This window comes from Emydura macquarii, unplaced genomic scaffold, assembly GCF_026122565.2.
Source record: "Emydura macquarii macquarii isolate MOO-44397 ecotype Brisbane River unplaced genomic scaffold, CSIRO-AGI_Emac_v2 contig_1363, whole genome shotgun sequence".
NCBI classification, from domain to species: Eukaryota; Metazoa; Chordata; order Testudines; family Chelidae; genus Emydura; species Emydura macquarii.
In genome coordinates this window covers 1,127,919-1,142,638 of record NW_027131500.1, presented here as the reverse complement: position 1 = coordinate 1,142,638, position 14,720 = coordinate 1,127,919, and the positions used below count along the sequence as shown (strand labels likewise).

The 14,720-nt window shown below is 40.1% G+C and overlaps 1 protein-coding gene across 1 annotated transcript; it reads right to left on the bottom strand.

The window, feature by feature from the left end:
- Nucleotides 1-193: 193 nt before the first annotated feature.
- Nucleotides 194-12,582, bottom strand: CCDC110 (coiled-coil domain containing 110). Its single transcript, XM_067551584.1, has 6 exons — nucleotides 12,459-12,582; nucleotides 10,819-10,871; nucleotides 10,102-10,167; nucleotides 7,762-7,872; nucleotides 4,589-6,728; nucleotides 194-669 (listed from the first exon to the last, which is right to left on the bottom strand). The coding sequence occupies exons 1-6, from the start codon at nucleotides 12,580-12,582 to the stop codon at nucleotides 515-517; spliced, it is 2,649 nt and encodes an 882-aa protein (XP_067407685.1). The 3' UTR covers nucleotides 194-514.
- Between the last annotated feature and the right edge of the window lie 2,138 nt (nucleotides 12,583-14,720).

Sequence of the window (14,720 nt, the reverse complement as noted above, 5' to 3'; positions counted from 1 at the left end):
TGTGTGTGTGTATCTATCTATCTATCTATATATATAATAATTTAGAAGACTCATTTTAGTACTAAAAGGGATTCTCAAGATATCTTACCACTTTGTTATTCACTGAGTAATAGCTAAAAAATTAAAAACCAGACTAAACATGATGTTTTTCAACATTTAATAGTATGAAAATGAAAAGTAAAGTATTGGCCAGATCTTTCAGTCTTCACTTAAGCAAAATAACCATTGAGATCAAAGTAGCTGTGAGGTTGGATGCACCAGTATTTATATATATTAATTTGTATGGCAGTTTTGGTGTTTTCCCAGTCCAAAAATACCAATCATGGTTTATTTCTTTTTTAATTTCAAAGTTTTTATATTATTAAACCGGTACTAGAGATAGTGCTGTCCTGTGACGTTTTGCTGTCATCTTCATAAGAAATATCAGAATGATATATGGCCAGTAATTTGGGTGTATTCATCATTGCTGAACTCTCTAGATTCAGAATCGCTAGATAGCAGAGCAAATTGTACTTTATGTCTTCCTGACTCTAAAACTTGACTCGATTACAGATGTAGTGCAGCTGACTGAAATAGCACTATATTGTTTCTTTTCATCCATTAACATGTTCTCTTTTTGTAACTCTTCCTCTTCTAGCTTCTTTCGTATTTCAGCCATCTTTCCATTCTCTAACAAATGAAAACATTGAAGAGTTAATTAAACTTTTTAAAGCTTAATTTTTGAACTTTGTTAGTAGAGATTTTCACAGCTGTCAAGAATGTGGGCCACGCTCATATGCTTGTCATGGGAGCGACTGACTTCCCCTTTATGTTGTAAGTCTTCAGGGGCAGGAAATGTGTGTTCCTGTGTGTTTGTGTTGTGCCTAGAACAATGGGTTATTCCTAATTGCCTACTATATGGGGGCCCACTTCTGGTTAAGCCCTCTGTATGCTACTGCTAATTATACAAGCTCATCTTTCCCTAGTGTCATGGTACTCCCTAGTGGAATGCAGGACTTCCTCAGAAGCTGCCTTTAAATATTGCTCCATTAACTATTTAGTATGGAGAAGACATAAGGTGCTATAGTAATACAAATAAATAATATAATAATGTCATTTTCTCTGCATCCTCCCATTAAAGACAGAACCAGTCACCTACTTACTGCACCACTTGGCCCAGATTCTGATCTCAATTTCACAGCTATAAATCTGGACCAACTCCACTGAAGTCAATGGAGTTACTCTATATTTTCAACAGAATTATTTGCAATGAAAATTGTCCTTTCATTTCAGTGATCAAGGAATGAAAATCCTAAAGTCACTTCTGAATTTGGGTCCCCAGTATGGTGGCATAACACCACTGTCTATCACCGGTCAAACAATCTTTTCTTTTAAAAATATGATGTTCTAGAGATGTTAACATCAGAACAGGAAGACTTTGGGCTTGTCTATGTGCTGAGATAAAGTGCTGTAGCAGAGGGTGAGGGGGAGGGCTTATTTCTAAAACACACTAACATGTTGTGCATTAATTGGTCTGTCTAGACCATGCTGGTGTGCACTAAAGGTTCTCTAGTGTGTTTTAACATTGTACTGTTTTAAACAGCACTACATTAAAATGCACAAGCAGGGTCTACACTGACTAATTAATGCACAGCACAGTAGTACATTTTAGAAGCCACAACCCTACACAGTGCATTATCCTACTGCATAGACAAACCCTTTGATCCACCTCTTAGTCATTCCATTAATTAACTGATCTAATATTGTACACAAATAAAAAGGATGCTAAAATATATTCAGAGTACAATATTATAAATCAGGTATATAAATGTTCCTTTTTCACATTCAGCTCTAAATATTGGGTTGTAATGGTGGCGACGAACACTTACCTCTAATAGAATTCTCTGAACAAGCAATTTCCTCTATCCACCAGTGCACTTGCACAACATTTAAAGTTTTGGATCATGGGGAAAATCAGGGTAAATGGCACACTGGGTTAATGTATTAGCTTTCACCTCTGGTGGCCTAAATTCAGAGTCTTTGATTTAGATTACCATTGTTAGTAGGATCTATATTATAGTTGTGCTCAACAGTGCAAATCAGGATGGGTTAATTGTGCTGTACAAACAAATAAGATAGTCCCTACCCTGAAAATCTTACAACCTAAGTGACTGTGATATTTTTTTCCTTTAATCCGCAGTTGTCCAACACACCATTTTAAATGAGTAGCAATCTCTGCACAAGTGGCCCAGATTAGACTATCAGGTGTGTTGCTGGTCCAAATTAAGCTGTGGTAACTGGGCTGTATTATGATTTTACAGCACGTGCCTACACTGGACCTACCTCAGGACACATCTGTTAATTTCACATTTTTATGAGAAGTAAATCTATTCACACAAAAAAGGTCACTACCTGCCTTGATACATGTACTGAACATTAGATATCCTCTCTCTCATTTTTGTGTGTTGTGGTAGATGGAAACAAATGAGTGTAACTTGCGCCACATGAGGAAAAAGTATGGTGAATATGAGTCTCTAGAGGGGATTTAGGGGACTCCAGTTTCTATTTACCTTGCTTTATTTTTCTCTCATGGGTTTATTACACAGAACCCTATATACTGGTGACTAAAAATAATCCCTCAAAAAATAAGGTATAATGGGTTAAGAATTTAAACTATAGTCCATTCAGGTTGTACAGCCACTACTACACAGAGACTATGTCAACCCCATAGCTTAAATAGCCTATGTGTGGTATTTCTGTGATGCTCTTCCTTCTCACAACTCCCTAAGGTAACAAGAGTATCCATCAGTAATGGAATTCCACAGGCCCCCCTCCCTTGTCCCTACATATCTATGGCCCTCTCTTGGGATATGTCTGCAGTGGAAAAGTGAAATTTATTAGCAAATATGTTAAAACATGTTTCAACTAAAATATTTTTAAAAAATCATTTCAAATCTGGTGTAAACAAAGTCAGTGTTATTTAAAAATATTAGTTGGTCATAGTTAACCATAAAGCAAGACTAGATATCTTTCTAAACAATATGTTCAGATGCGTATGTAATTCAAATTCAAGTAATTGGGCCTGATGCAGGAATAACTGGGTGAAATGCTGTGGGCTATGTTAGGCAGTTTGTCAGACTGGAAGATTATAATGCTTTTTTTTGTCTTAAAATCGAGGAGGCAGATCCACAACTGGGGTAAATTCTGATAGCTCCATTGACTTCAATGGAGCTGTGACAATTTGCACCTACTGAGGAACTGCCCTTATGAATCTCTGAAATACAGCCAAGGGCCGAGTGTTCCAAAAAGCATATGGGAAATTTTATATTGTGAAACTTCAAACAAAAAAAGAACTTTTGTTGAAGTGATTTAACTGGAAAACTGAAATAACTGAATAGCAGAATTTGTAATTGGTTTAAAAGAAAGAATGTTTATTACAATTTCTCTGAAGCAAGAGACTGTTGCAGTTTAACTGGAATTACCTGGAAAAGAAAGACAATTTTCTTTTTAAAATAGTGGAAGTAATTCCTATTAAGAGACACTTCAGGACAATTTAAAAAAACCCAAGCACAATGCAGGGTTGAATCCAGAGCTCATTTAAAGTAAATGGAAAAACTCCTATGCCTTCAATAGGCTTTGGATCAGGCTCTCTTTGAGGTTTTGTTTTATTATAATAAAAATTGTGTCTGTACAATGTAGAATCTCTTTTTTGGAGAGAAAAAATTCAATAATTAAGCAACCAAGACTTAAACTGGCCTCAGATTTAACCTCCCCTCCCCCCAAACTCATAGACTTTAAGGCAGGGATCGGCAAACTATGGCCTGTCTGAGCTTTTCATCTGGCTCTCCAGCTCCACCCATGGTCTGTGGAAAGGTTGCGGAACAAGCTGTGTAGTGCAGCAGAACAAATTGTGTGGCGCAGCAGCGGCTGCTCTCTCTCCCACCCCCGTATCTATCCCCCACTCCTCTCCCACTATATGGGCCCAGCAGCGCCTTGGCCAGACCATCTAGTCTGAACATCTAGTCTGAACTCTTGCACAACGCAGGCCACAGAATCTCACCCACCCACTCCTGTAATAGACCCCTAACATATGACTGATTTATTGAAGTCCTCAAATCATGGTGTAAAGATTTCAAGATACAGAGAATCCATCAGAGAATCCACCATCAAATGACCCTTGCCCCATGCTGCAGAGGAAGGTGAAAAACCCCAGGGCCTCTGCCAATCTGCCTTGGGGGAAAATTCCTTCCCAACCCCAAATATGGCAGTCAGCTAAACCCTGAGTATGTGGGCAAGACTCATCAGCCAGACACACGGAAAGACCCCATCTAATATCTCATCACAGGTCATTGGGCATATTTACTGCTAGTAGTCAAAGATGGGTTAATTGCCAAATGAGGCTGTCCCATCATACCATCCCTCCATAAACTTACCACGCTCAGTCTGGAAGCCAGCTAAAGTTTTCCTAAGCAGGGAACTCAAACCAATGTACAGCCTGGCAATTGTTCTGGGACATAATTTACCTAAAAAGTTAGTTGGTGCTCAAACTGAGTAAATTAAAATTAAAACAACACTTGTTCAGTAAGATGTTGCAAAGTACAGCACATACCTTGTGAACGGCATTCTAAAGCTGTATACCTGTAATCAGAAATTTCTTCAAAAATTTCAGTGGCATATTCAGAGTGATATTTTCCCTTCTGGCTGCCTGAAATGTAACTCTGTTTATGCTGCTCATTGACCAGAACAGTAATTTGGTTCCTTAAATAAAAATAATCCTTATGGAGATGGCGAAGTTCAAACTGCAATACATCCCTTTCATTTTCTATAGTCCGCAGATGGTTTTCCATCAGTAAGTGGTCTTCATTCAATCTTCTGATGTTACTTTCATATTTGGAAGTATCTTGTTTATATTCCTGCAGTTCTTTTTTAAGAGCCTTATTCTCTTCTTTTATATTTGCTATTACTGCTGATAAATTCTCCCATTCTTTGTCCATATTCAACAAGTTAGTCTTCAAAATATCCCTTTCTGCTTTTGTATTTTGAAGTTCAGTCAAGAGTTTCTCCTCTGTATAAGCTTTATCTGACTGGGCCTTCTCAAGTTCCTTTTGCATTGTTTGTCTAGCATTAGCACATCCCTGCAATGTCATTTCAAGATCAAGCTTTTTGTCTTTAAGTGATTGCATCATGTGAAGAAGAGTCTCCTGTTCAGATTTTGTTACATTTTCTTTTTCTTTCAGTTGCTGTATTTCAATCTGATTTTTTTCAAGTTGTTTTTCAAGTGAATTCTTTTCTTTTTCAAGCTGGAATGTTTTTATCTCTAGTTTTTTATTTGCTTCTTGCAACACTGAAGATTCCTTTTGCAAAGATTCTAGTTCCACAATGAGCCTATCTTTTTCACTGCTAACAGCAATCATATTTTCTTGTGCTTTCTGGTTATTAATTTTGAAGTCACCTAATGCTTGCATCATACATTGGTTTTCTGTACATAGCTGGCTCCTCTCTCCCTCAAGTGTTTTCTTTTGGTCTTGAAGTTCTTTGCATTTCTTTAACAACTTTTTCACTTCTTTAATACATTCTTTGCTGTCTTCTTCCGATTTAACTAACCTGACTTGCATTCTTTTCTTTTCTTCAACTAAATCCTCAATTTCCTTCTCATACTGTGAATTTCTCTCTCTCAGAGACTTTATGATAACAGTAAGAGGTTTCATTTTTGACTTGAGAGTTACACTTTCATTCTCAAGTTCCATCACTTTCTTTTGCAAGAGTTTAGAATCTTTCAGGGAATTTTGTAACTCTTCCATTTTTGCAGTGTACTCATCAGCTCTGATTTCATAGAACTTCTGATTTCCAAGCTTTAGTAACCTTTGGTTTATGATGTGCAGCTGCTGTTCTTTTTCTTTCTGTAATTTCTCTATGTGATCAAGCATTAGTAATTTATCTTTTATCATTTTAGAAAATATATTTTTCTGGAACGTGTCAACACCACTGTCAGTGCTGTATATTTCTTTGTTTTTGTTCTTGCTCTCAGTTTCTGTTTGTGTATCGCATGAAGTTATATGAGCAGAATTCTGTGAGTTGTCACAATCAGAGTCTTTATTAAATTCTTGACTAAGACTCAGATTATTTTCTTTAAGGGAATCAAGACCAATATGCAAACTGTCTTCTGAAATTTCCCTTGATTTTAAGTCCACATTTAATTTCTCTCTTGATAAAAAAAGAGCAGATTTTTCTGGGTCTTGTTCTGACATATCATCAAAAACATTACTTTGAACATCAGACTGTTTCCTGTAATCAAATGCATGTGCTAGTTCCTGTTCATGAGACTTTTGAAGTTCTTGTTTCAATGGCTTGATAAAATAACCAAAATTGTCTATTAAATGAAATTCATCACCATATTTGAGAAAAGGCATGAGAGCTTTAGATTCATTCAAAATTATGTTCTCATTAGAAGGCACCATACTTTCAGCCTCCAAATTAGTACAAGGTAGAAAACATTCATATTTGGCATAATCCTTCAATTTACAATCATTTTTTGGAACAATCATAGTTTTGTTTTCAATTGGTTCTAATGAGTTTTCAATCTTTCCAGTTGCGATAGCTTTTAATAAAATCTGATGTGAAATATTTACATCACTGAACACATTTCCAAAGATCATATTAGAATTTGCTTCCACAGATTGAGTGGTACAGAGTTTATTATCAAGATGAAGCTTCTTCTTAGACGGTGATGTTTCTGGACTCCCTGTAGGCTATAAAAACCAATAACAATCATGCTATAAGAGCTGTAAATTTTCACAATACGTGGCTGCACAAGACAATACATTCGTTGTAAAGTCTATATATCATGCAAAACTGAGAGAGATTTTATCTGCCAGCACAATCTGTTTAACATAAAGCAAGCTGTATTTAGATTGTTAATCTTTCCAAGAAAATTGGAAAAGGGAGATCAGAATACTCCAACATATTTAAGAAATTGTATTATCGGCCTCATGTCACTTGTCACAGTCTTCTGTTTTCTCCCTGAAGCCTACTAATATTGCATACAATGCTTAACCATTTCCCGAGAAAGCAAAGCATCCTATCAGCTATGGAGAGGAATCGCTATTTTAGAAAAGGCCTGTTCCAAAGCACACTGGAGTCAATAAATCTTTCTACTGCCTTCTCTGGACTCTGGATCAGGCTCAAAGTGCTAACTCAGCATGTTGAGTCCGCTAGGATCATTTGCAGCTGGGGAAAGACAAGCTAATGGCCAAATCTTATGCAACTAGTCCCACTGAATTCAATAGGACTATACTCTAGTAAGGCAAGCAGGACTTGGTGCTAATTCTGTGTAAAATGTTGTTTCCTCAGCACTTCACAGGAGTGAGACAAACTCTGCCCACAGACACACACTTCCCACTGCATTCAACAAGAGTTGTCCCCTGAATGCAATCCAAAGCTTTAGCATAGTCTGGAGGCCCTGGTTAAAGTCTTACCTACAGTGAAAAAGGAACTGTGCTTTAACCATGTTGGGGGACAACCTTTGTAATCAGGTCCTCCAACATGGTTGTTTTTGTAGGCTTCAATTAGTGTACTCTTAAAACAGAATTATGGTTAACTTGTATTATAAATAAGACCATTAGACATGTTAGGAAGGAAATTACTGTGGTTACATTTTGTGCCCAGAATTTCCCTTTGCTTTGATTACAATGTTTTAGAGAAAACATATAATTCTCAGGAACAGCAGTGCAACAAAATATTTTAATATACAACTCAGCTGTAGGTAAGAGTTAAGTAACATACCATAGCCATATTAGGAGGTATGCTGGTCATCAGAAGCTTGTCTGGGCTACACTGTGGAGTTTTGATGTTGATTATATTTTTATTTAGTATCTCACTGATTTCAGATTGTACCTGAAAAAGATATATGGAGATTGTTAATCTTTTAAAGACATCTACAGAAAAAGGCATAGAATCATAGAAATATAGGACTGGAAGGGACATTGACAGGTCATCTAGTCCAGTCCCCTGTACTGAGGCAGGACTAAATATCTAGGTCTAGACCATCCCTGTTATGTGTTTGTCTAACCTGTTCATAAAAACCTCAAATGATGAAGATTCCACAACCTCCCTAGGTAATTTGTTCCAGTGCTTAACCACCTTGCAGTTAGGAAGTTTTTCCTAATATCTAATGTAAATCCCTTGCTGCAATGTAAGCCCATTACTTCTTGCCTGTCCTCAATGGTGAGAACAATTTATCACCCTCCTCTTTATAACAACCTTTTACGTACTTGAAGACTGTTATCATATCCCCTCTTACTCTTCCCTTTTCCAGACTAAACAAACCCAATTTTTTCAATCTTTCCTTGTAGATCATGTTTTCTAGACCTTTAATCATTTTTGTTGCTCTCCTCTGGACTTTATCGAATTCGTCCACATCTTTCCTGAAGTGTGGTGCCCAGAACTGGACTCAATACTCCAGCTAAGGCCTTATTACTGCTGAGAAGAGTGGAAGAATTACTTCTTTTGTCTGTCTTACAATATTCCTGCTAATACATCCCAGAATGATGCAAAAAAGCAAAAAAAAATATTTCATTGTTGACTCAAATATAGTTTGTGATCCACCATAACCCCCAAATCCTTTTCTGCAGTATTCCTTCATAGGTCGTCATTTCACATTTTGTATTCCCTCCTCCTAACTTAGTACTTTGCATTTGTTTTCATTGAATTTCATCTATTTATTTCAGACCATTCCTCTAGTCTGTCAAGATAATTATGAATTCTAATCCCATCATCCAAAGTGCTTGCAACCCCTTCCAATTTGGTATCATCCCTGAACTTTATAAACGTATTCTCTATGCTATTATCCAAATTATTTATGAAGATATTGAACAGAACCAGACCCAGGTAGATCCCACTCGATATGCTCTTCCAGCTTGATTGCATACCATTGATAGCTATTCTCTAAGTACACTTTTCCAACCAATTATGCACCCACCTCATCTAGGCAATTTTTCTCTAGTTTGTTTATGAGATGGTCATGTGAGACAGTATCAAAAGCCTTACTAAACCTGAGATCTATCTCTACTGCTTCCTCCTATCCACAAGATTTGCTATCCTGTCAAAGAATATTAGGTTGGTCTGATATGATTTGTTCTTGACAATCCATGTTGACTGTTACTTATCACCTTTCCGCATATGCAGAAATATTTCATTTCTGGAAGATACACTATTGATAAAGGATTACTCTCTCCACATGAATAAAAGAGAGTAGATGGCTAAACTCATCTTTTCCCCGGCATATACAAATGGATGGCAGAGGTAGGGATTAGTAGTTGCACTGAAGTCAACGACAGTGTGTAAAGTTAAGTACTTTCTCAAGTCTTTGCAGCATCATGACCTAACTTTTTTACATTAGAAATAAATTAAAAATGACTGAAAGGGCACAAAACTGTTCCTGAAATGGTAGCTTAGCATTTTTGGAGAAGTGGTATTTTAAAACTGTGGGTCCAATTCTGCTCTCTTAGACTGATCAGAAATAACTCCTTTGAAATCAGTGGAGCTAAACCACTCTGAGAAGAATTTGGCCCCATCTCTTTTTTTCTAATTCAGCTCCTTTCTCCCTGAAACACTGCTTGTTTTGAGGTCCTTCTTGGCACTGTGATTGGTGCAATACAAGAACCTAGATAGAATGTATAGAATAAACTATCTTATGAATTATTTTAATGTATGATGCTCAGCAGATAATACATGTATTTAACATGCACGGTAAGATAACAATAGTTAAAATAAGCTAAGTAACTCTAACGTGTTTTTTTAAATTCTGTATAATAAAAATAGGGTCCTGTTTCTTACAACAAAATATATTTCAGCTATTGGCAATACAAACTGTTCAAATGGTCATGTCTATTCATTTTATAAGAATTAGGAAATATGTTTTCAGAGAATCAGTATAACCTTTGATTTTTAACACAGGATGCACTATTAACAGAGCTATTAGTTTATTTTGCACAAAATTTGATAAAACAAGTTGTTAGGTTTTAGATTTTAGTTAAGATACCCAGATCAGTACCTAAAAAGTTGGTGTAGGAGATTGATTCTAAACCCAACAAAGGTTTTTCCTTTTATTTTAGCAATACTTACCATATTAACATTCAGCAGCATCTGTTGCCGAAGCGCCTGAAATGATTTCAGCTGTTGCTGAAGGATCTAAAATTTGAAAAATGAATAATAGAAAGTCGAGAGGGTTTGTACAGATTGAGATGAGTTGAAACAATTCTCTTTATTATACTTGTATTTTCCTTTTCAATTCTAGTTTGCCAGTTTGTACCCAGCCTCGTGTTCTAGTGAGAGAGTTTTTACTGTCCAATGGCTATTTAGTGGCTTATCTGAAATGAGTTGGGAGTTTCCAACACCTTTCCTATTCAGATTCATTTGGAAAAAGAATTCCTGGGTGAATGAATCTGAACTGGATCACAAGCATTCACAAATACACTGAATGCATGAGCTACAGGAATAAGTACCAATATTGGGCAAAATGTTCCTAATTTGTACAGTTTGCTTAGAAAGCGTGTTCCCACCTAGTGGAAGAAGGGGAAAAAGGAGGTAAGAGACATGGGCATAGTCAAATAACTGATTAAAAAAGGTATAAAATCTGCTTATCATTGAAGGAAAACTGCAGTTGAAAAGATATTTAGTGGCAAACTACATAACCTCAGACTACATCAGCAAATTGGTCTTCATGCTGGAAACTTTAGTACTATATACAGTTATGGATGTATTGAAACAATCAGATTACAGTAATTATGCTTCAAAACTTGGTGGTGTTTTGTGCTAATAATTTCAATCAAATTAGCATACTTTTAGTGCTGACTGTGGTTGGATTTGACCTTCTGTTCCTGATGTATAATTATCTGGAGAAAAAAAAAAAGCATCAAACCCTACAGTTATAGTATCTATAATTCACAGGCAGGAACCTTAAAAATATCTAGTCAGAGAGCAATGAGAAAGAGATAATTCATCTTTGCATGGGTTCTCAGACTGGGGAGGAGGAAGAATGGCTTGTTCCTTCCCTATTCTGGCCTGCTGAGAGCCATTTTAGTCTCTGGCATGAACAGGGAACACAGATCTGTGATTTAATGATGGTTTGGCTGTTTCCACAAGAAAAAAATTCCTAGCCTTTGGATGGGAAGAGGATGATTCTCCCTTCCAACCCACCCCTGTCAAATCAGGTGAAGGTGAGACACCCTCCCGAGACCACACTCTATGCTAACTGAATTTCTCTTGGAAAAATTAACAAATATGTTAGCTTACTCCCTGGGGGGGAGGGAAGGGGAGTACTTCATCCTATTGCATGTGGCCAAGTGAGACCAGTGGGCAGCAGGAGAATGTGGGGCCAAAACCATATTTTTAACCTGGGGAGTGTACCTTTAATTCCCTTGCCTGTTTCACTCTAGTCCTTGGGGAATGTCACTTCAAAACATGCTCCTCAGAACTTGGCTGCTAAGTTATCACTCACTTTTTATTTGCACCTAAACATCATGAGTTCCTCATTCCTTCAGCGCAGGACATCACACAGAGCCAGTATTCAGGGAAAGTTCTACTGGTTTTCGGGAGGAAGGAGGAGTTTAAGCTTTCATCACAAAAAATAATTCTAAGTTGCGAAGAAAACTTTTTGACTGTGCCACACATGCAGCAATGCCTTCTTGAGTGTGCAGGCAGCTTGGAAAAATAGCAGAGAAAGATGTGAACTGCTCCTCTTCATCTCAATGGTATGTTAACTCTGAAGACCAGTGATGACAGTTTAAATATCAACACTGTTAACTGTTCTCTGCTGCCCATTTTGGTCAAAATGCCTAGTGATCATGGGAATTTGGCCCGAGCTCCATCACTATAACCCCATAATATAACTCCTCCAGGAGCTGCTCCTGGTCTCTCTCCACCAGCCTGGCTTTGGTGGCACCCAGGCGGGGGCGTAGCCAGAACTGATTTTTTGGCAGGGCCTGTGGTTGACATGGGTGGGCTGACCGAAAAACAAGCACTTCGTGAACGTCAGGCTTCTGACCACATGACCAAAAGCAGGAAGTTCGGGAAACGACCCACCGAGAAACTAAGCTGCCTGACGCTCCAGGTGCCAAGATAGCTTACGCCGAGCATCGCAGAACTTCTGCAACCGCTTGGGTGGGCCTGCTTTCAAAACTGGTGGACCATGGCCTGCCCAGGCCCACCTGTAGCTATGCCACTGCAGGCAGGGCTGTTCATTGCATAGGAACCTCTGCCTTAGTACCCGGGGTGAGGCTGCCACATGTCCCCAGGTTCAGAGGTTGATCCCCATTTGCCCCCAGCTGGCTGTGGAGGTGAATATATTGGGGGGGGTCAGAGCAGGGTGACGTGATGACATCACAGCGAGGATGCAATGACATGACATCACTGCACCTCATGGTGCCCTCCAGGGGCAGTTGCCAATGGGTACCTGCGTTTTGGGTGAGGAGGAATCTTACCCGGGCCTGCCTCCTCGCAGATGGACAGGACTCTAGAGACGGAGAGCGGGACGGGCTCCACATCCTCGCCACTGCTCCCGCTACTGCTCTCCCCGCACTCCTTCCCTGCAACGCAAACAATCATTCTCTGTAACTGTGCCCGCCCGAGCAGTCCCCCGACCCAGCCTGTGAGTGTGACTCACTACATCCACCGCCGTGTCTCATCTCGTCCCGCGCCCGCCGCCCTCGCCTCTTCCTGTCAGACCGACCCGAACTGCTGCAGCAAAGCTGTTCTGCCTGCCTCCCGCCGCTGGTTCGCGTTGCCAGGTAACGATTCCCCCGGACTGGAAGCGGACGCGGCTCAAGGCTCTAGGCTACCGAAGCACGCGCGCCCCCTGGAGGCCACAAGATCCCCCGCAACGCGCACCTCTAGCTGCTAGGAGCCGCGCTTCCCTTGGTGGTGCCAACTCCCCTGGGAGGGACTCGTCGTGGTTAGCCGCAGGCCAGGGGGCAGGAGGGAGGGTCCAGGGAGTTTGGTTGGCAGTGGCGGGCGGCGTCAGGAGCGGGGGGGACAGCCGAGGGAGGACTGTGTGCAGTCAGTGTAACGGGCAACGGCCGTTTGTGGAGCGGAGGCAGGTAACTGTGTATTGCCCACTGCACGAGAGCTGGTGCAGGAGGATTGTGGGGGCGTGAGTGTGTTGTGGGGATGGGCAGTCTGGGAACAATCCCACTGTATTGCACTGAGTCTGTTTGGTGCAAACCACACCCCTGTCCTGCAACCCGTGCCCCCTCTCCAGCCCCTGGCAAACCCCCCACCTGCACCCAAACCTCACCCACTTAGCACGGCCCCCGGCCCCCCACTTCCAGCTCTCCCCACGGTGGGTGTTTTTGTTAGAGACCCAGCTACTGCAATCAGGTCACAGCTTTCCTTAAAAACCAACAAACTGCCAGCCCCCATGGTCCAGAGAAAAGCTTGACTGGGAACCCAAAAGGCTCCAGCCCCAGAAGGCAAAATGAAAAGAACCCAATAGCTAGTATGTGTAAATCTCATGATTTTTGTCACCATTCATGATTTGCTGGAACTTGACTTGGGAACATTTGCGGCTGGCATTACTGCAACACAAATGGAATAAGTGAAGATGTTTCTCTTTCTACACACATGGGGATTTTCTCTTACCCCATTGCTCCTGGTAATGGTCTCTTCCCTTCCTTTGTCCAAGCCAGGCATTTGAAAGCACACAGTCGTACTTTCCATACATAATTTTTCACACCATGTTGTTTATAGTAAGCCCTGGAAAATTTAGAATAAATGTAATGCCTTGTCCGTTTCTTTATTGCCACTGCTCCTACCTCACTGGATTGTTACTGCAGGCAGGCAGGCTTGTTTTAGCGGTGGGTAGCTACTGAGTGGTTTTTAGTAATGCATTTTTTTTAAAGAACTTAGTCATATTTTTATTTAAAGAAATAACTTAATAAATTAATCTGAACTTTGATTAACTTTGCTATCTATCTGCCTATTTAAGGTGCTTATATGGCTCCCAGTAGTAGCTATCCTTTGATCTCAAGAGACCATAGGTATGTGCCCTCAAAGGTAATAAATGTGTTCAGTGTTGACGCTCAAGTCAAAACTGGAGTACCTCTCCAGGGCACAAGCCTGGGCAGATTATATGGAGGTCCTAAATTGCCCATGCATCAGGGCCCCTCTCTCGGTATCACCAGTGAAGTCCAGAGGAGAGGAAGTACCAATACATCTGGTACCCAATCTGCTGCAGGAGTTGCTGGAAAGATACTAAAATGTTAGTACCGGACTGGCTTAGGGACTTCACTCCTGATTTTCTGTCTGAGTTTAATCTCATACCCTTACATTCTCCCGAATTCACCCACAAGCAGTGGAGCTGTTCTGTCAGGGGTTACCCCCTTAGCCTTACACCCTCCTGGGCTCCCATTATCATAATAGCTATGTGCCTCCCAATCTTCAATGTATTTATCCTTACAACACCTCTGTGAGGTAGGGAAGTGTTATTGTCCCCATTTACAGATGGAGAACTGAGGCACATAGTGCCAAAGGCCTGGGTGCTCAAAGGCATTCAGGTGCCTAACTCCTACAGATGATCAGGGCTTAAGGGTATGTCTATAGTGCAGTTAGGAGTGGGTTTCCCAGTGCAGATAGACAGACTCACACTAGCAGGGCTTGAACTAGCGTGCTAAAAATAGCAGTGTGGACGTTGTGGATTGGGGCTCTCAAGCCTACCATGGGTCTGAACTCAGGTTACTAGAGTCTCC

What these genes read in the sequence shown, in the direction of transcription:
- CCDC110 (XM_067551584.1), bottom strand. Translation starts at nt 12,582, where the DNA reads ATGATTGTTTGCGTTGCAGGGAAGGAGTGCGGGGAGAGCAGTAGCGGG. An exon ending in AACCACAGTCAGCACTAAAA is followed by an intron (nt 10,168 to 10,818) that starts GTATGCTAATTT and finishes TTCAAATTTTAG; the next exon opens with ATCCTTCAGCAACAGCTGAA. An exon ending in TTTAGAATGCCGTTCACAAG is followed by an intron (nt 670 to 4,588) that starts GTATGTGCTGTA and finishes TTCATTTGTTAG; the next exon opens with AGAATGGAAAGATGGCTGAA.